At 38.9% G+C, this 19,495-nt stretch overlaps 2 protein-coding genes and 1 long non-coding RNA gene across 3 annotated transcripts; 1 reads left to right on the plus strand and 2 right to left on the minus strand.

The window, feature by feature from the left end:
* The first annotated feature begins 1,294 nt into the window (after window positions 1-1,294).
* LOC121647123 (ras-related protein Rab-8B-like) lies at window positions 1,295-4,020 on the plus strand. The gene is made up of 8 exons (XM_041996293.1): window positions 1,295-1,527; window positions 2,104-2,164; window positions 2,265-2,325; window positions 2,424-2,501; window positions 2,648-2,737; window positions 2,843-2,908; window positions 2,999-3,049; window positions 3,148-4,020. The coding sequence occupies exons 1-8, from the start codon at window positions 1,404-1,406 to the stop codon at window positions 3,235-3,237; spliced, it is 621 nt and encodes a 206-aa protein (XP_041852227.1). The 5' UTR covers window positions 1,295-1,403; the 3' UTR covers window positions 3,238-4,020.
* Window positions 4,021-4,166: 146 nt separating this feature from the next.
* Window positions 4,167-16,304, minus strand: LOC121647126 (transient receptor potential cation channel subfamily M member 1). Its single transcript, XM_041996295.1, has 23 exons — window positions 16,202-16,304; window positions 15,834-16,047; window positions 15,395-15,519; window positions 15,117-15,288; window positions 14,642-14,816; window positions 14,435-14,558; window positions 12,875-12,947; window positions 11,451-11,551; window positions 10,483-10,617; window positions 10,308-10,358; window positions 10,074-10,214; window positions 9,951-9,980; window positions 9,563-9,855; window positions 9,183-9,411; window positions 8,948-9,079; window positions 8,710-8,841; window positions 8,471-8,599; window positions 8,127-8,378; window positions 7,865-8,039; window positions 6,486-6,630; window positions 6,181-6,386; window positions 5,890-6,022; window positions 4,167-5,806 (listed from the first exon to the last, which is right to left on the minus strand). Exons 1-23 carry the CDS (start codon window positions 16,202-16,204, stop codon window positions 4,468-4,470), a joined length of 4,509 nt encoding a protein of 1,502 aa, XP_041852229.1. The 5' UTR covers window positions 16,205-16,304; the 3' UTR covers window positions 4,167-4,467.
* Window positions 16,305-16,385: 81 nt separating this feature from the next.
* Window positions 16,386-18,710, minus strand: LOC121647127. The gene is made up of 3 exons (XR_006011790.1): window positions 18,583-18,710; window positions 16,992-17,068; window positions 16,386-16,397 (listed from the first exon to the last, which is right to left on the minus strand). It is a non-coding gene; the product is annotated as an uncharacterized LOC121647127 (long non-coding RNA).
* Window positions 18,711-19,495: the final 785 nt, after the last annotated feature.

Here is a 19,495-nt window from a genome sequence, read left to right on the forward strand (position 1 = left end):
CAACCTCTGAAGATTATGGTGTTTTTGCTCATGGTCAGGTCAGGTTACCCATCAGATTTAGTCATCTAATTACATAAAGACTAGTTTGACAGTTGTTATAGATCCACAAAGCTATTTATACCTTTGGTATAAATTGTGGCTCATTGAATGAAAATGGACCGTCAAAAATTGTTGATCAAATTTAGACATGTGAAGATATGTCACACTGTTGCATGCTGGGAAAGGATTATCATCTTGTAAGGAATACTCATCACTGTTGACATAGTGGAGAAGTAAGGAAAAAAATGGAGAAAGAATGACCTCATTGGGAGTTAAAAATGTGAATCACCTGCAAAATCTGACCCTCATTTATAAGACTTTATAAGACTTTATTAAATGAATTGCAATGTTTTCAAATACATTCAGCTGTTTTGTGGAATCAGATGCAGTGAAGTTTTTGAGTTACTATATTGATGTTATTTAATGCTGAATGCTTTTTTGTTTAATGCAGTGGACAATTCATTTTAACATTTAGTTATGAGGGAAAAAACATTTAGTTTTGAGAATTAGAAATGGACTGAGATTTGATTTTAGAGATTAATTCTACAGTTTGTGCGCTACAGTTTTTGCATACAAAAGACAGCCTAACTTCACCTTCACATGTGCAGCTAAATGTGCAGAATAACTTTTTGGCAAACAGCTGTTAAACATTGTAAACAAATTCTTTGGGCCAGAAATTCAGATACTTGCACTGTTAACAGCAACTGGGACCCAGAATCTGATGGGTCACAGAATTTGATGTCACACCAGCACCAGGTTCAGTGAAAGAAGGGATATTGCGTTTTTCCAAATTATTCAGGCAACATAGGAAGCTAACGTGCTTTTTCTGACTTAAATGAACGAGCCTATTTAGCTGCAACTGGCGTTATGGGAACACTATACACCTTAAGTAAATACATAATTTATTCTTTTTTAAGTAGAGGCAAATAATAACAAAGACTGGACCTCAAAGAATAAGGTAAGTACTTTTTCTCGCATGGCATGAAATTAAGTAGACGCCACCTTGTTTGACAGTCAGGCACCTAACTGCTTTATTTTTAACATATTCAGACAAAATAGATAAAATAAGTAACAAAAACAAAAAGAAAGGTAACATCACTCATGTGCTGCTGCTACAGGTCGAACAACACCATTTTTAGGAGAGTTTTGTGCATTTATTAAATTCATGCCGGTTTAAAAGTCGTCCTTTGCCTTTTAACTACACATCCCATGATGCAAAGCAACATAATACGTCACCCATATCCGGCACCGGGTCTGCTCTACTGCCTGTCTGTTCGAGGCGGCAACCGACAGCCGAGGACTTGTAGACCAGAGATCCCAGGCAGTTTGTGATATTGAAACGTTTGTGGTCACATTTAGTTTAAATGGCGAAAACGTACGATTACCTATTTAAACTGTTGCTTATAGGAGACAGCGGAGTCGGCAAGACATGTCTGCTATTCAGATTCAGCGAGGACTCCTTCAATACCACCTTCATATCCACAATAGGTGAGTACCCTGCGGACGCCCCAAGGAAAAATACATAAAAATATGATTCAGCGGTTTACTTAACTGTATAGGTTTACGTCCTTTATCAGTAGAGTCTTTGATATTGTCATTTATTATCATTATGATTGTTATTTTGAAATGTGTGTCATGCACACCCTTATGTCTAAAAAAGGTTGTAACTGCATGAGAGCAAGACAATGGGATAAAATAAAAAACAAAAATGTTTTTTTTCTTGAGGCTCACGTCCACTAGTGAGGTGAAATACTTATAAAGAAAATAAAAAAGTAGGCTTTTGACCGTAAACAGCGTTAACCTACTGCTCCATATTGTTCATATCAATACTGCTAGTGCTAATTTTATTTTCCAAACCCCCTGATGTACCCTGAACTACTTTTTGCCAAGGCAGTTTTGTTGTTATCTTAAATGATGTCCTGCTAAATGTTGGCTCTGTAGTTTCTTTAAGGAGAAATATGTGGTTTCCTGTGTGGCTGTTTCATTTCGGATGATGTCATGTAAACTGATCAATGCAGTAAGCATGAGCTTACGCCACTCTGTCTGGACTTATTTCAAATGCAGGGATAGACTTCAAGATCAGAACAATAGAGCTGGACGGAAAGAGAGTCAAACTCCAGATTTGGTAAGTGTATTTTGAGTGAGTTTTCTCTTTTAAAAAGGAGACTTGCTATTTGAAAGAGAAGCTTCCTTCCAGACCTTATCTATTTGATTGATGTACTTAGGGACACTGCAGGGCAGGAGAGGTTTCGCACCATCACCACAGCTTACTACAGAGGAGCCATGGTAAGTCCCTCCATTTCCAACTTGCCCCTATACATTTTACTTTCCCTTTCTTTTCAGGGCTCCATAATTTTTTTTTTCTTTTCCTTTCATTTTTACAGGGCATTATGTTGGTCTATGACATCTGCAACGAGAAATCCTTTGACAACATCAAAAACTGGATTAGAAATATTGAAGAGGTGAGCTCTGAATTTATATTACCAACACTAAAAGCGTCTTTCTTTAGGATGAAAGTGTAATCATCAGAATTGCTGTTCGACTTTGTCATTGGACAAGTTTAATATTTTTAACAACCTTTTCTAATGAGCCTTTTCAATTCACTCAGCATGCCTCGTCAGATGTGGAGAAGATGATCCTTGGTAACAAATGTGACATGACTGACAGAAGACAGGTGTCTAAAGACAGAGGTGAAAAGGTGAGTCTCTGCAGCCAGTCATTGCTAAAAACATTTCCAAGGTTAATATAAATGCAATTTTCTTATGCAGTATAAAACACTAACATTGTATTTTTTCTCCTTTAGCTGGCTATTGATTATGGAGTTAAGTTCTTGGAGACAAGTGCAAAGTCTAGTTTAAATGTAGAAGAGGTAAGCTGAACGCTAGCGCCCTGAAAGTATCGTACATAAGTGCTTCTATAGTTGATATGTATAAAACCATTGCTTTTTCTGTCTCTCCAGGCTTTTTATACTATGGGAAGAGGCATATTACACAATCTGAGCTCGAAGACTGTAAGTTGTGAAGAACTTCTTAAAACAGATCTTACAATTTAATTGACTTAAGGCTGAATTTATGACACTTTCTCACTGTTGTATCTTTTCCTTGGTAGACTGACAACAATGGAGGATCAGGGAACCCAGTCAAGATCACTGATAAGAAGTCAAAGAGAATCAAATTCTTCAAGTGTTCGCTCCTTTAGGCTGCTGGGTTCCAGAGTTCATGTTTCCAGCATTGCACTGCTGTTTTGGAGGGTTCCTGCCTCTCGGGCTTTCTCACAAGTAGCAGCACTGCTCATTACTGCCAGCTAAGGTCACTGGTTCATGGGTGCTTGAGACACTGCCCTGATCTGCTAACCAGAAGAAGATCAATGAGGAATGAGGCCTAATACTTTATATATGCTCATGCAAAAGACTTGTGTGCAATCATCAGCAGTGGTTTGTAGCTTGCCTTGCAGTGCCTTCTTACGGTGGGGAATAATTCTGCTGGCATTTGGAAGACATCTGTTGGATATCATGAAAATATCTTAGACGCACATTATTGTCTTATAAGGGTGAAGAAAAAAAAAGAGAGAGGTTCTTTCATATATTGTAGCATAATTTTATACACAACTCCTGTTGTCATATTTCCTATGATGATGGTGTGAGATAGGCATAATACGTCTTAGCATTGATTGTAATTGTGTGAATTAACGTATATTATTAAGCTTTTGGCCTTCAGTTGCACTGGTATCCTTTCTGCCTCAGACGTGCTGCATTGATGTGACAGAAAAGACAAAAATATGCATGATAGCTAACTTTAGCATTTTTTAAATGTATTTAATCATTTCTCACATTGAACCTATACAGGTTTTTATTTAAAATGAAACTGGAAGGAGTGTTTATTTCTTGGAAGATGAATGCAGATTTAATACAGTTGTCAGTATTTGCATGAGAGCTATTGAAATACCCCCTGATGGGTTATTGCTAAGCACAAGGTATCAGAAGAAAACGTTTACAGACAGTATTTAAATATGGATATATAGAATGTTAATATTCTCGCAGTTCATGTTGTGTATGCATGTGTTTCTTATTTTCTCCTGAAGCAGTAGAAATTCATGAGTTTCCCTGTTACATGTCCACCATGAAAACACAGAAACTTGAGAAAGCTGTGACGTGATTGTCTCTGTAAGCTCTTGTATGTTACACCAATGGAAAGTAGCAAAAGTAAAGAAAGTGGATCTTTTTAAGTTTGAGCTGGTTTTCACTAAACATGTATTAACAGCTAACATTGAAAATGTTGATGTGTGTGTGTAATTGACCCATCACTATCGGTTTGTTGTTAGTTTTGTGAGGACAGTCTCAAACTAACATGAAAAGATTAGCTTGCTTTTCAGTCTTGCTGTCATCATTCTGTTCTTTTTCTTTCACTTCTTCATGCTCTTGTTTTGTTCCTACTTCTGTTCCTGAGCACCGTCTTTCTTCCCTGCCTCCATCATCTTCTCCTTCTCATCCGGTCCAGCGGCTGACGCCCTGCTGGCTTCAGCCACGTCTTTCTCACTGCTGGCTCTCTGCTCCTTCAAGGCTACAATGGGCTTTGCTTTCTTGTCGCTGGCATTACAACTCTGTGACCTGTGAGATCGCAGATTCCTTGCATCAGCTACAGTCAGATACTCGGTGGTGTCTGAGAGGTATCTTTTGGCCTTCGTCTTTTTCTCAGCTCCCTCTGGTTCTGTTTCTAATAGAGTTCCTTTCCTTGCTGAAGGGGTTAAATCAGTCTGGCTTGGGATCTTATGCCCTGCAGGTGCTGTAGCAGTTTGAAACTGCTGGGTAAGGGCTCTGACTGCTGATACTTTAGGCATATGACCCAAAGCGGTGGTATGGATTTGATATTCCACATTTTCCGGCCACTGGTTTGAAGTTTTAGTTGGCACGTCATCACCTGCCTCTTCTGGTTTGTAGATGATGCTGCTCATAGTCCTCTTCTTTGTGATAGGAGATGTCTGACTTTGACCTTCAGCAGGAAGATATCTCAGAGATTTTGCCCTCCTTGGAGAAGATGAAGTTCCTGTTAGTTTGATGCTCACAGTGGGCTCAGCAAGTTGCTCTGGTTCATCAGGAGGGTTGACAGTGATGGTGCTCATGGCCCTTCTTTTCGTCAGAGGAGATGTGGGTTGATCTTCAGCTGGATAGAGTTTCAAAGATTTAGTCCTTTTTGGAGGGGACAAAGGTTTTAGCCAGTTTTTATCTATTAATCTATCTAACATCATTGTGCTGCCTTGTTTTGTATCGGTCATGGTCTCCTGACTTGATGCTTCAGAGATGGGCTTTTGTTCACATGGAGATATAAGTATGTCCACACATGAACCAGGTCGTGATCTCACCAAACCACCAACCTCTAAGGTCTGACCGCTTTCCTTGGTGTTGAGAGCGCAAGTACTGGATGCTTGGTGCAAACTCCGTTCTCTCTCTAGGCCCCCCTTGTCATCTGCTTCCTTCTGCTTGGATGCAAACTCCTCCATGTCCATGTGGAAACGGTAAAGGCTGTAACCATCAGCACTGTTGATACTGCCCTGGCGAAGGAGAGAGGAGGGATCACACACCGATGAGTTTCGTGAAAAGGTTCTGGTCAGCTCCAGTCTGTCCACCCCAGCAAGCTTTTCCAGAGCGACAGCCATACGTCCGTGGATTTCTTCTAGCTGGGCCAGACGCAGGTCCACTGTCTGCAGGGACGCCTTCATGGTGTTCTCTCTCTCATTTACCTCCTCCAGACGCATTGACATGTTCTCAACTCTGCAGAGACCATAAAAAATTGCAGTTTATGAAAACGAAAAATTCTTTGAACTATTTAAATTAAGTCTGAGTTAGCCATTTACCTCTCTGAAGTAACCTTGATACGTTCATCACTTGAAGACTGTTGCTCATCCTCTTTTTCACGGAAATATTCCTCCACACATTGCTCTTCAAACTCGTACAGATTTTTTAGCTCCTCTGGATTCAGCCTGAGCTCTGAGGAAAACAATATATGATGTTACATCCCTTTAAGTTAGTCAAGTCCCTGTTTAAAACACAATTAACCATATATTACAGTGTATTCAAGTATTTAAACATGACATTAAAGCTGCTTCACAATTCTAAGATGTTTGGATAAATAAAAAAAAACTAACTGAGGCCCCGGTCCTTCTCATCCAGTTCACCCTCCTGTTTCTTCTTCGCACAGCGCCGAAACAGCCTGTTGAAGAGGATATAGAGGTGGCTGAAGATGATGAGCGGAGGAGGCAGAATTGGACGATCATGAAAAGTCATGATCAGCTGATATCTTTGAAACTTCCACACTTGGTTGGAGATGGACTTGACTTCAAAGAAGGTGTTGCTGTGGAAGACAATATGAAAACCAATGATTACAGACTGAGTTGGCAGATTTTCTTGCACAGTAATGGATCATTAGGTCGACATTGAGACATTTGTTTACTTGAATACTGCAATGAGCAAGTTGACCAGAAGAATGTTTGCTACGAGAAGGTAGCAGGCCATAATAGCAGGTGTGAGCCAGGCGCCAGGGATACATGGAGGAAGTTTCTTCCCATCCTCGTCATATAAATGTTCACCACATGGAGCTGTGGGGAAAGGAAGTTATAACTACAGGTTTCTTTTAAAAAAAGACAGCGGAAATTTAATTAGACTGTCATCCTTGGCTTAGAGACTACTTACGGTTGATTTCCATTGCATAGACTTGTAAATTCCCAGAAAAGTGCAGGTCCAAAGAAACACAGCGAAAGTGTTAATTATAATAAAAGTAAAGTTTTTTTTTGTTTGTTTTGTTTTTTTTTTTTGTTTGTTTGTTTTTAGGTATTTCTGTCAAGGTGAAGCTTTTTTTTTTTCTTTTTATAAAAGAATAGACCGGTGGTCCTCAATCTCATTAAACTTAAGTGGGTACTGATTTGTGGAAGAGACTGGGAAGTCAAACATTCAGTTTTCAGTAAAAGATAAATCCTACTTCGGAAAGAATTTTAAACCTCATTAACAAAAAAGGACAGGCAGCTTTATAAAATACAAATGGAAGTACTGATAAGCAAATCATATAAGCCATATATTACATTCAAATAACTCACAACATTTTTTATTAAGTTTTTTTCAGTAGTTGTTCATTTGGATGCCAGATGTGTTTTTCCAAGAGGTTTTACAGGGGCAGTTATATTTTTTGTGTATAATAGCATTTTAACTTGCATTTATAGATGCATCAAAGAACTGTTTTCACAATAGTTGTATTATATTTACATAAATGCAGTTCTGTCTGAAGCCCAAAAGCATTTCTGTCATGGCATTCAGGCTTATTAGAGATGTTACCCGCATCCCAACATACTAAAAATATTTGGCTGGTGTGAAATTCAGAACTAACACATATTTTAAACCTTATTTTAACAATATTTTGTCTATGTGTTGTACAAGCTCCAATTAAATATGTAGTTTAAATGATTTGCAAATCATTGAATGCTGGTTTGATGTAGATTTTAGCTGCCATTTAAACTTTAATAACATTGGAATTTTAGATTTTTTAAATGCCATAGTTTACCCTGACAGAAGAAACCCATTGAGAAAAAGAAAACTTAAAGGCAGATGATCATAAATTAAGAGATATATGCTCTACTTCTACTCATTTGCACATTATTATGATGTACAGCATAAAGAGTTATTACAAATGTACCAGCAGAGGGAGACAAGGCATTGATGGGTGACAGAGTAATATGCTGCAAGTAAAAATCACAGAATTAAAGACGTAGCACTTAATTAAAACACCGATCATCTGCCCAGGATAAGGAAACAAAATCTTACTATGAATTCTAGTCTTACGGTCTATCGAATCTGCAAAAACCTCTCCATAGATCATCCAGTAGGGCATGTAGAAGATGTTTCTGGCCAGGCGCCACGTGGGCTCCTCATCAGGGTGAAGGATAGCTTGCCGAGCCACCCCAAAACTCATCAGCACCACCAGCATGATCACCACAAAGTACATCATATCAATCATCTGAAAGGAAAACAAACATGATATCTGAGCTCAGTGTCCACTTTTAATGTCCATAGTGAAACGTTCTGATGATTCAGCTGCCATTACCATCTTCCCAATCATCATGACGTAAGGTCCAAGGTATTTATTTACACCAAAGATGTCCAATACGCGAATGTACCAGAAGATAATGTCTATACAGTAGATGACTCTGCCATAGCCCATGTATGGTTCAGGTTGCAGTCGCAGCATTAGCCCCAGAAGGAAGGTGGATATGGCAAACAGATCTGTGATGTTCCAGTACTCCTCCATCCACACACTTATCTTCTGTTTCAGCTTCCCTGGCTCTGACATCAGAATCTAGAAACCAGGGTTTCAGGGTCATTTGCAAGTCTTAATATTTGATGATCTGACTCTCAATGAGACCATACATTATTATTTATTTTTTTTACCTGTCTGACTTTTTCAGAGCCGAGAGTGAGGATGTATGCTATGACAGTCCACTCTTGTATAGATGGCCACCGCTCCATTTTTACCAGGATAATGTAATTATACAACATCAGATAGCTTAGATAAGAGATCTGTTAGAAGAACAAAGTCATAACACAATTTTAGTCAGTGATCAAGAAACAAAGTCTATATAATATAAACTTTTTTTTCCCAGATTCTTTAGTACTTGAAGGGAACTTACAGTGTTGAACCAGAACTTGGTGAAGGGTGCATCATAAAACTCAAAAAACCTTTTGCCGATGGGGATTTTACGGATGTTGGAGCTGCCATCCTCCTCATCACCTTTTCTGGAAGTTGCATCAGTGTTAGGATCCTGAAATAACACAGCAACGTTTCAGCTTGTGACTTTTTATTCTGACATTTACAGCATGTGAGAGGAAGTAAATCTGCAGCTCTGAAGGAGACCAATGAACCAGGACCTTGCTGGATTTTGTGTCATCATCCTTGTCTTTTCTTTCTTCTTTCTTTCCCGGTGCTTGGTAGGAAGTATCATCTCCAATACGGAAGTCCAACAGTAGAATCAGAGGAGGAAAGATGATTCCCAGAATAACCTAGACAAGATATCATACATAAAATATGACATTGAGATTTTATTTTCCAGTCAGGAACTATTTGTTTCTGTGATATAATTAAAAACATTATTTTAATGTGTACCTTGAGGCCTGGGTTTTTTCCAATCCTTAAGCAGCCCATCCACATGTCTGTGAGCAACATCTGGCTGCAGGTGTGAGCAATAAAGTCACGTTGCTTTGCAGCTACAGCCAGCTTCAGACAGGTGGAGTTACTCCAGTTAACCAGCTCATATGTTAAAAGTTTCATGGCCACCTGTTCGTCATGCTTATAGGACTGGTCCAACAGCTCATAGGCCAGCTGACCAAATTCCCTATGAAAGGGACACAACAATAAAAACTATTTCTATAAACAAGAAAATTAAGTATATGTATCAAAACTGTAAAGTAATACACACAAACACATGTAATGGGACTAAAATTTGAGTTATGTTTTAGATGACTGTGTTAGGCTGTGGCACTGACTTGGAGTTGTTCTCCAGGTCTTGGGAGATGTCATCCACCAGCTCACTCTCTGAGCATTCATGGGCCATGGCCTTATACAGTTTACAAGCAACTAACGCCTTTGCCATAGCCTCCTCTCCTCTCTGCCAAAGGAACAGCGCCATCTTCTGGCGCTTCAGCAGCACTGCCCACAGCATCAGCTCATGGAAGGGATACTTGAACCGACAAACCTCAGGGTCATCCACATCAATTTCCACCTCTTCCTCTTTCTTCTTTTTTGCCTTTTTCTTGCCTTTTGGCCTTGGTTCATCATCCTGATGAAAAGAAAAGGGTTTTTATGGGGATTCTGTTGCTGTGGCTTGATTGATGCCGTTTATTAACAGTATTGTCTTGTAAAGAGTAACCTTACTTCCATTCCCAGGAGTTTCAAAGCTTTTGGCTGCAAGAAGGGAACAGAACATTGTCCTTCATAATATGCCTTCCTTAAAATAATTAACAAATAATGTTTGAATTTTCTTTCATACATTCATACCCTTTTTAATCCATACAAATTATTGTACAGATTGCGGAATGCTTTCCTTGTGTAATTGCTCCTGTAAGCTCCACCCATAAGGTATTCCAGCACAAGACCAATGTCAATCAAAGTGATTTGATAATCTGGAGGAAGGTTCCCCTGCAGAATGACCACACTCATTTTATAGTTTGTGTAAATTTATGTGATATATAACATATGCTACATGTGTGAAAGTTTGGAAAAGATTTTTACCTTTTTGACATCTCTAACCACAACATGCAGTGTATTCGCAGGACCAAGTTTCTGAGAAAAGAGAAATTAGTAATACGGGTCAGCTTTTTACCACATTTTTCATTTTTGTCCTCTTATGATAGAGCTGTCCATCAGAATGCTCTGTTTGTCTCTTTAAGTTGTTTCTAGGACCCACCGTGTTGTATAGCTCCTCCAACCTTGGAATGGTGAGGAAGTGGTGAATGTTGACTCCATTTTCAAGCAGCAGTTTGACAAAGTCCACCCTGTCCAGCACTAGAGCATCCATCATGGCCTGCTCTAGCGAGTTCACCTGAGGAAATTGCACATACGAGGCACATTTACTGTGTGTGTGTCCTTATTTAATTATTACAAGTGCTTTTTTGTCAACTCTCTTCTCACCCAACGAATCAGCTCCAGCTTTCTTGGATCTGTTTCCTCTGGAGGTTCAGGTTTGGCCTTTCCCTTTCCCTTCCCCTTTTTGCCACGGGCCTTGTTGCGAGGAGCACTGGCAGGACTCCTTTGTCTTTCCTGAGCTGGAGCTGAAACTGTTGTAGTATTGGCAATGGCTCCGGCAGGCTGACCAGGTAGGAATCAAAGAAGAAGAAATGAGCGGTAACTCCTCTGAAGTGAAACATAACCATGTTACCCTTTTATTTCTTTACTACTACTATGTTTGAAAAAAGCAGCTCAGTTTATGTTGTTCTGTCATTGCACTGTATAATGTCAGTATGTTTGCTTTTATTAAAATTTATATCTAAAATAGTTTTTCCAAAGAAAACTGCGATCACAGTTTCTTTTAACTGCTCTTTAGCTGAAATGTCCACCCAGTGTGTGTGCAATGAGGGCTTTTAGTTTAAGCATTACATTTGTGTAAATTCCTTGTTTCAACAGGGGAATTTGTCAACAGCTCTTATGTCATGTTAGACAGATGCGTCATTCTGCACAGATATAGTCACACATTCCAAGTGAATCTAATTATGAGAAAAACACATTTTTGAATTAAGATGGAGCTTTCATTAGCCCTGCTTGAAACTGTTTTCCCAAATCATTTTCCTTTCTTTTACTCCTAAAAACAGACATCATGTGCAGTTTAGCAGTTGTGTGACATTGGTATGGATTGTTTATTTTGTGAGGACCACTCACTGGTAAATTGTGCCCATAAACAAAGATGTGATTGCGAGCAATATCCACTCTGTTCCAGGCCAGAGCCAAGCTGAGCTGGTCTGGTGCTGAAGCATTCGTGCCTGAAAAGACAGAGGGGGAGTCAGATCAGGAGATATATGCAGCAGTGAATCTGTAGTTGAGGCAAAAACATTCTCAGTATTTTTATGGCCACGGAAGCTTCTTTCGCCTCATTGCTGGTTGTTTCCTCCCCTTCTTCATAGCCACACACTCAAAGTCTCTCAGCTTAACAAAGTCATTTGTCCAAACAGCAGTTTTCCTCCAAAGGTTTTAAACCAAACTTCAGTCAAGACGCATTGCTGCTCAGTTTTAAACAGTTCATGTATTTTCTTTTCAATCATTCTTTTGTGATTTTAGATTTGTGCTCTCATCAGGTCATTGTCCTTATCTTACCAACAAGACTTTTGCCTCAAATCTAGTTTTCTGACACTGCGTCACACATTTAGCTTAAAATAGTTCCAGTAATCTTGTGATTTAATCATCCAGTGTTTGCAGTACTAAACTATTAGACCATGTTTTATTGTTGGAAGGCTTGTATAGAACAAAGAAACTTATGTACAGTATTTCCAGAAGGCTAAATGTTTTCCATCCATAGTGCATTATTTAAACAAACTTTTTTCCTTTGTTTTAGCTTTTCTTTCAGTGGTTGTGTCTTGTCTGGTCTTTGTTCATAGAGCCTGATTTGGTTTGTAGTACAGAACACAGTCAAAGTTGTAACCACCCCCCATAATGCTCCAGATCAGCCTGAATCTCTTTGAAACTTCTTTTATAGACTGTATGGTGTCCCATCTTGTTTGAATTTTTGCTTGTGTTGTTCTTACTCTCAAATGTAAGTCGCTTCGGATAAAAGCGTCTGCTAAATGACTGTAGAATAGTAGAATAGAATAGACTTTTCTGACAAGGTTGTCACAATATTTGACTTTATTGTAAACTTTGGATTTTTCTCTCTTTTTTTTTGGTCGTAATTTTTCATCTTTTTTGATGCATCTGATGAAGACAAACAACTCTCTTGTGTTTGCAATTCTGGAAACGAAACCGTATTTACCCCATTTCTACAAACAAAACCCTTCATTCTTTGCTTAATTCAGATCATGTGAACACTGAAGGTTAATCTTTTTATTTTATTTTTTTTTAGGAACTTATTTAATGCTACCAAATTGCCTTCACTAATCAGTAATTGTGCTTTGCTTGTGCTCTGAGTTTATATGTTTTCAAAAGCTTTGGCTGTTTTCTTATAATATTCTGCTCTCAAAGAACTGGGTTATTTGCGTTCATTACTAAGGAATTCTAATGAATGCCAAGAAGTCCTACCAGGTCAGTCAAAGTGTTCAAACTTTAAGCTTGTTTTCAGTTCAAGATGGGATTTGGGAGCTGTTTGAAAATACCTTTTAACAAGGCAGTAAGGATGGCCATTTCAATGTCTTGTTGCCCCTCAGAGCCCATTCGAAACACTGTGATCTACATGCAAGAAGAATAGAAAAATATGAGTGGGTAAGTTAGGTGGTCACACACCGTAAGTGCTTAAGTGATTACCAACAGACTACATAAATAAATGAAGGAATGGATGGGTGGATGAATATATATTTTTTGAGGAAGGAATGTATCTCCTCAACATCAACAGGTTTTTTACCAGAACCATCTCACTTCAGCACTCTGTGGCTGACCTTGCGAGCACAAAAGGCCATTTACTCATTGGATAGAGTGATAGAATTTGCCTTGTTATAGACTCAACCGTATCAAATGAAATTATGCTGACGAGTCTGTCACATGTGCAGGCATGGTGGATGGGATTAGATGGGTGTGAATATGTGGCCCAGTACCAAAGACTACAGGGCTGACCTCAGGATGCGTTAATAATGAGCATCCCACATCAGTTTAAAAGCTAACAACTGTGTGTTTGGTTATTTTGAAAATAAAGACTTAAAAAAACTATCCCATGGTTAAAACATCTTCAACCTTATAAATCAGGGTTTTCATGGGTGTAAGCCAGCTGTTCATATGAAATGCACTTAGGATGAAAGGATTATGTGGGGACTAGACAGTGTCACTGATTCACCTGTAGGCTAGTCATGACACATTGATGTAAGAGCAGGCAAAAACATGGCCTACTAACTGTGTGTTAAGAGCTCAAACATCTTGGTGGTTCTTTCACATTGCTGGGTATCAGTGAAAGCCTAATGGTATGAATAAGGCATGATCTTTATAAAAGCTGTATAAGTTGCTTATCTGGGTCTGTGGAAGCATTATGTAGCCTAAAACACCAGGGATAGATGCAGAGCACAGTCACTAATGAACTGATAGTACTCTGCAGACTGAAAGCCAGGGGAGTGGAAAGAGGGATGTGTCTGAGGATTAGGAAGATAGACTATCTCCTCCATCTGCGTACTGCATGCTTTCTGTGAATACATGAAGTAAGAGCCTCTGGTAAGCAGGCTGTAGTGTGCGATGATCTTTTCCATCCAGAAATGTGGAGTCCTGAGATTATAAGAGCTGGTATTATGAAGTACTTATCACATAACTTATGGAGGAATTTGCTCCTGATTAAAATCTTTAGCAAACAGTTTACATGACCCTCTGAGCCCTGGATTAATCTGTGCAGACTCTTAGCAGACTCAGTGCTGACCTGCATTGTTTACATGAAAGTAAAGACTTTAAAAAAAGACTGCAGAGTCATTTTACAGCTGTGTGCTTACATGCATACAAAAGGGTTATGGATGGCCTACAGACATGATCACAAAAGGAGATGTGACAAGCAAATTGATGGGATTATGTTTATTCAACACATTAAAGGAGATACACACCGATGAGTGGAACAGATGAATGACAGTGGAGACCAGATGCTTTAAACTTAAGATTATTTTATTCATTAATGGACATATTAATCACAGATGGAAGATGGGTTTAAATATGAGGAGCATGATGATATTAACACTCTCCTTACTCACCAGTTCCCTTTTCTTCATGCATTCCATTACCATCAGCAGGATCTGCTGGGATTGGCTTTTGCTATAATTGAATGTCTTCTGAATAGTAACTAAAAGTTGGTCCCTGACGTCATCATTAACCAGACTGGAGGAAAAGATTTAAGAAATTAAATAAGAGGAAAAAAAAAGCTAAAAATATAGCAGTGGGTAAGTCATTTAGGAGCTCACCCTCCGTCCTCTGAAAACTTGTGGGCAAATGATATGATGTCAGAAGCGCGGCCACTGCCGTCACACACCACAACTGGGATGGGTGGCTCATCCCTCAAGCTCTCCAGGGCAATAGAAATAACGTTGGGTCCCCCCTCCACTATCAGGCACACCAGAGGAACTCCCTGACCCAAACCTGAAACATACAGGAAGACAAGTGTCATCTTATAGGTGCAAATGTTTAAGAGCAATGAGAAGATTCAGAGTTCAAAGTTTGATGCACCAGAGAGAGGAAGGAGTGAAGTCATTGGTGACAGCTGAGCATCCCTTTGCTGTCCCTGCCTTATTCAAGCTCCAGGCATAGGATGACAAAGGGAAGCCCACAGGCCACAGAGGAGCTCTCCATCCACTTGTCCAAAAAGATTCTGGCTCATGCTCACACACTACACAGGATGGAGTGTGATGTATGGCATCTGCAGAGTAAAGTCTAACTTACGAGTGTTGATCTTCTGCAAGGAGATGTGCTTCTCCAGCAGTCGACGGAGTTTGACCTCGGAACCGTATTTCCCACAGGTTCCGTTGTCGGTGAGGATGAAGTGGGAGTGGCTGCTGTTGAGTACTGCCAGCTTGCTAAGTGGGTTTGCCATGGACTGATATGGTCTAGTTACCTGTGAAAGCAAAAAAAAAAGACCAGAGTGATTTTTTCCCAAAGTATATATATATATATATGTATATATGTATATAATAAAAACAAAAAAGAAATTCAGTTCTTACATCTTTTCCGATGATATCTTCTTTGTTTTCCAAGATCCCCCATGGAGCAATTCCTATTGCACACACCTTTCCTCGTGACTTGGACGAATGGTCCTTTAAGGCATCTCCAACGTGACGGATCACTCCTAAAATTTGATAAGAAAATTTGTGCAATATGAATAAAAACTCTTTCAGAGTAATAGCAGGGCTGCATTGTGGGGCATACTGTGGCAACAACACACAATAGCCACACAGATTGCCATTAGAGCTGCTTTTCCCAGCAAAAGCTTTAATTATAGAGCTTAAACCTGTGACAATGGCTTGGTCAAATCTCCCTCAGGATATTGCAGAAAATGTATTATGCAATGAAAATTTAGATTAGAGGCAATCTTCTAATGTCACAAGCTGATATTTGCTAAGTGAACATTAAAAGCATTATCCTGTACAGTAAGCATCCTACCTGTATTAACTCCACCAGTGAAGATCCAAGCTCCTGTCGTGACAGCTGCTTTGATCAGGCCTTTGCCAAACACTTGCTTGAGTTTGGGCTGAAGGTCAAAATTCTGGAGACCTCCGTGCACAGAGATGAGCAAGGTGGGTAGCTCCAGCTGCCAGTCTTTCACCATTAAATGCAGGAGGTTGTCAGGCTTGGTGTCGTATGAAACCCGAATGTACTGTAAAATAAAAGTTTCTAATCAACATTTTGTAATTTGTTCTACAGTCAGTTCTGCAGATCAGATTTGGAAAAACTCATGTCTCTTCTATTCACTAATGCTGTTGTATTTCTGTACAGGCTACACAGACATAGTTTCAGTGGCTGAGCCTCACCATGGCCTTGTTGATGAACCCTCCTCCCTGGAACTCAATGATTCCATAGGAGTCTGTTGGATAGGTCCTGGTGTGCTTTATCACACTCCATTTGTCATTTGGGGTGTCAATCTGCACCAGCGGGGCTGCTTCCTCTAATGAGCTGGCACCAGGAGGGATGGCCACATGCTGCGTTACCAGCTGACCACAGGCACATCTACAGTAGACAGATCATACAGGTTATAAATATCCTCTCAAAATGAATCACAGGTATTCCACATCTTTTTTTTTCTTTTTTTTACATATGAGCATGCTCATTTCTGCAAACAATGAGCATTGGGACATCCTGTGTAGTTAATGTGTCTGACAAGACTAAAACTATTCTGCGTTACATCTGATAAAGGCTCATATATTTATTAAATAGATAGATAATTAAGGAGAAATGGTTTCTGATTAATATATTAATTTATATAATTAGCACTGTCATAAGGTACAAATTATCTCAACATGGGCCCAGTTTACAAGAATATAACCCTATTTTTAGTGTGACCACTATTGGAATCATTATCTGTGTAATTTAATTTTACTCCATGTTGATTTGTTCTGCTTTTGGTTTTGATTGTCATTCCAGCTCTTAATATATTATAAATATGCATGTAGGTACATCTAAACATATGGATGTTATGCTTAAACAAACATCAATAAGAATGTGAATCCAATTTACCAGAAAATTTTTTTTATCTCTCGTGCTAAAGAACTGTTCTCCTTTGATATTTAATCATTTCAAGTTAAATTTAAAGACCATAATTACCTGGTTGGGTCCTTGCTGGGAAATATGTGAACACATTCTCTTTTAAGAAATGTCCTCTCAATCCAAGCTCTCTGTGCCTGTTAAAACAAAATGCGACAAAACTGTTAGGACTAGTTGCTGTCATACCATCACTGGGAGATAAGTCTCACCAACATCTGAAAGTTTCACTATCAAAATCCTCTTTGTAGTAATCCTGGCTAAAAGATAAATACTTTATGCATCCAACAAAGAAAGCATAAATGACCGAGAGGAGAAATTAAGATTGAAGTGAAAGTGTTTTCCCAGAGACAAGAATGAGAGCAAATGCAGTATATATAGCATTCTAGAAATGCATGGTATGACACAAGAAAATATTTAACTGAAATCCAAGTATTTTCTGTTATTCCTGAGGTTTTTACAGTGAAGTGGGTGATAGCTGGCAGCTTAATATACTATGTTCAAATCTGATACGCAGCCAATGAAAAGCATCACACAAAAAGTACAGTGTCCCCACAGTGACAGCAGTCGAGTCCTGCTCTGACTGCTGTCTGATCTTCTTCCAGTGCCGAGCAAAAACACCCAGAGCACAAAGCTCTGAGGGCCTTTGTCAACGGTGGCAGCCCAATTAAAACCCAATCACTGGAAGCAACGCTTTCCAAGAAATCGGTGGGAAGCTAAATTTAAACTAATTCAAGTTTTTAAAAGTGTTAATATATTTAAACATCACTTTTTGAACATTACCTACGGCTGAACTCTTATCAGAGTAAATTAGAGACCATGTACAAACTCTATTGATGTCTTGTGACTGTCACAAGTGCTCCTTACACAGTGCAGTTACTGTTCTCTCCTGGCAGCTGACAGTGGAGCTGCTCCAGAACCACAAACTAACCAAAACTTGAGCAAACCTCTGCATTGCTTTCAGACTGTGGAGAATGTGGTCCACAAAACTATATAAAGAAAGTAGTAATGATGAAAACACAGATCATTAAGTATAAAAAATTTAGTTTAAATGCAAAAAGTTCTTTGTACATACATATCAACTTTGGTTTTATATATATATATATATATATATATATATATATATATATATATATATATATATATATAGGCATCTATATATATATATATATATGTATATATATATATATATATATATATATATATATATATATATATATATATTATTCTACTTCAACAACTCATTTTCATAGCAGACTTATTGAACATTTTTTCTATTTTATTTTGATCGAAAACATAATTTGCTTGAGTTTTTCTATAACACTTTAATTAGCTAATAGAGTTTTTTGCATTACCGTTTTTTACCTTCTTCTTTAACCTGTATGTTTATACAAAAACATTTCCATCCCATTGTATTTTGCTAAGTTTTCTTTTTTTCTCTCTTACTCTGTCTTGCTTTGGAAATTTTCCATCCCAGTGTGATCATGCATCATTAAGCAACCAGCTCCTGCTGTGCTGCCTGCTCACATTTACCTCATCCAAATTCACTTTCCAGGGTCAACAAGTAAAACCACATGTTTTTCCATTAGATGATACACAAGTGATTCATCAGTGAAAGAGTTTAAAAAGAGTTGCAGTTGCAGAATACACTTACGCAGAATCCTTTGGTGGAGCCTCAAAGTCCTATGTCTAGTGCCGCTGTAGATTGAGGCTTCGGAGCTGAAGGGAAGTCTACAGTCTGCTGCTCCGCTAGCTGAGCTTTCCCCTGGTGCTGCACTCCCAGTCAAGTGCTCTCATTGAATCCCACAGGACATGAAACTTCTTCACTTTATGAGGGCCAGTTAATATGATGAGCATGTGAGCAAGGTCTTTGTTCGCCCAAGTCTCATGACTCCAGTTCAAGGTAATCCTTTTGGGAGTCCCATGACCCTTTCTCCATGCCCACAGGGTATTTTCATCCTTCGCTTGAACAAGGCACAATAAATCTACTTTGATAACTGGCCCCTAATCTCCCAATTTGTTGAAACTCCTTTCTTTGTGTTCACTTCACAGTGTGGATGATCTTAGCTTGTATGAGCAGACGGAGCAGAGTCTCTAACCTAAAAGCACCACAGTCTCGTTCAGGGGCTCCCCAACTTTTCATTTGAAAATTTTCACCCCCTCCAACTACTTTGATTTCAACCTAATTTGCATAATTGAGAGAATTGGATGCCGGCATTCTTTTGTAAGGGGCCTTGTTAAGAGATGACTGGTGTCCAGTCGGGGGCAAGGTCAGTCAATGCTAATTGCAGTTAATCTCTATTTCCACCCACCATGTTTCTGTGGAGAAAAGGAAAACTCAGCAGACCAGTAACTCAATATTCTCCCAAACCTGCTTTCTAATGATGGTAATGTAAGATAATCACTTATTTTCTATAAGTAGATATATCTTACAGCCAGCAGCATTAAGTAAGACAGTTTTATAAGTTCAAAACAGATTTTTTCTATTAACTTGATTAACTCAAGGAAGGCATTAGGTGAGGCTGAGATGGAGTTAACAAGCACAAAGTAGCGCACATCTGCTTAAA

The sequence above is a fragment of the Melanotaenia boesemani genome, chromosome 10 (genome assembly GCF_017639745.1).
Source record: "Melanotaenia boesemani isolate fMelBoe1 chromosome 10, fMelBoe1.pri, whole genome shotgun sequence".
NCBI lineage: Eukaryota > Metazoa > Chordata > Actinopteri > Atheriniformes > Melanotaeniidae > Melanotaenia > Melanotaenia boesemani.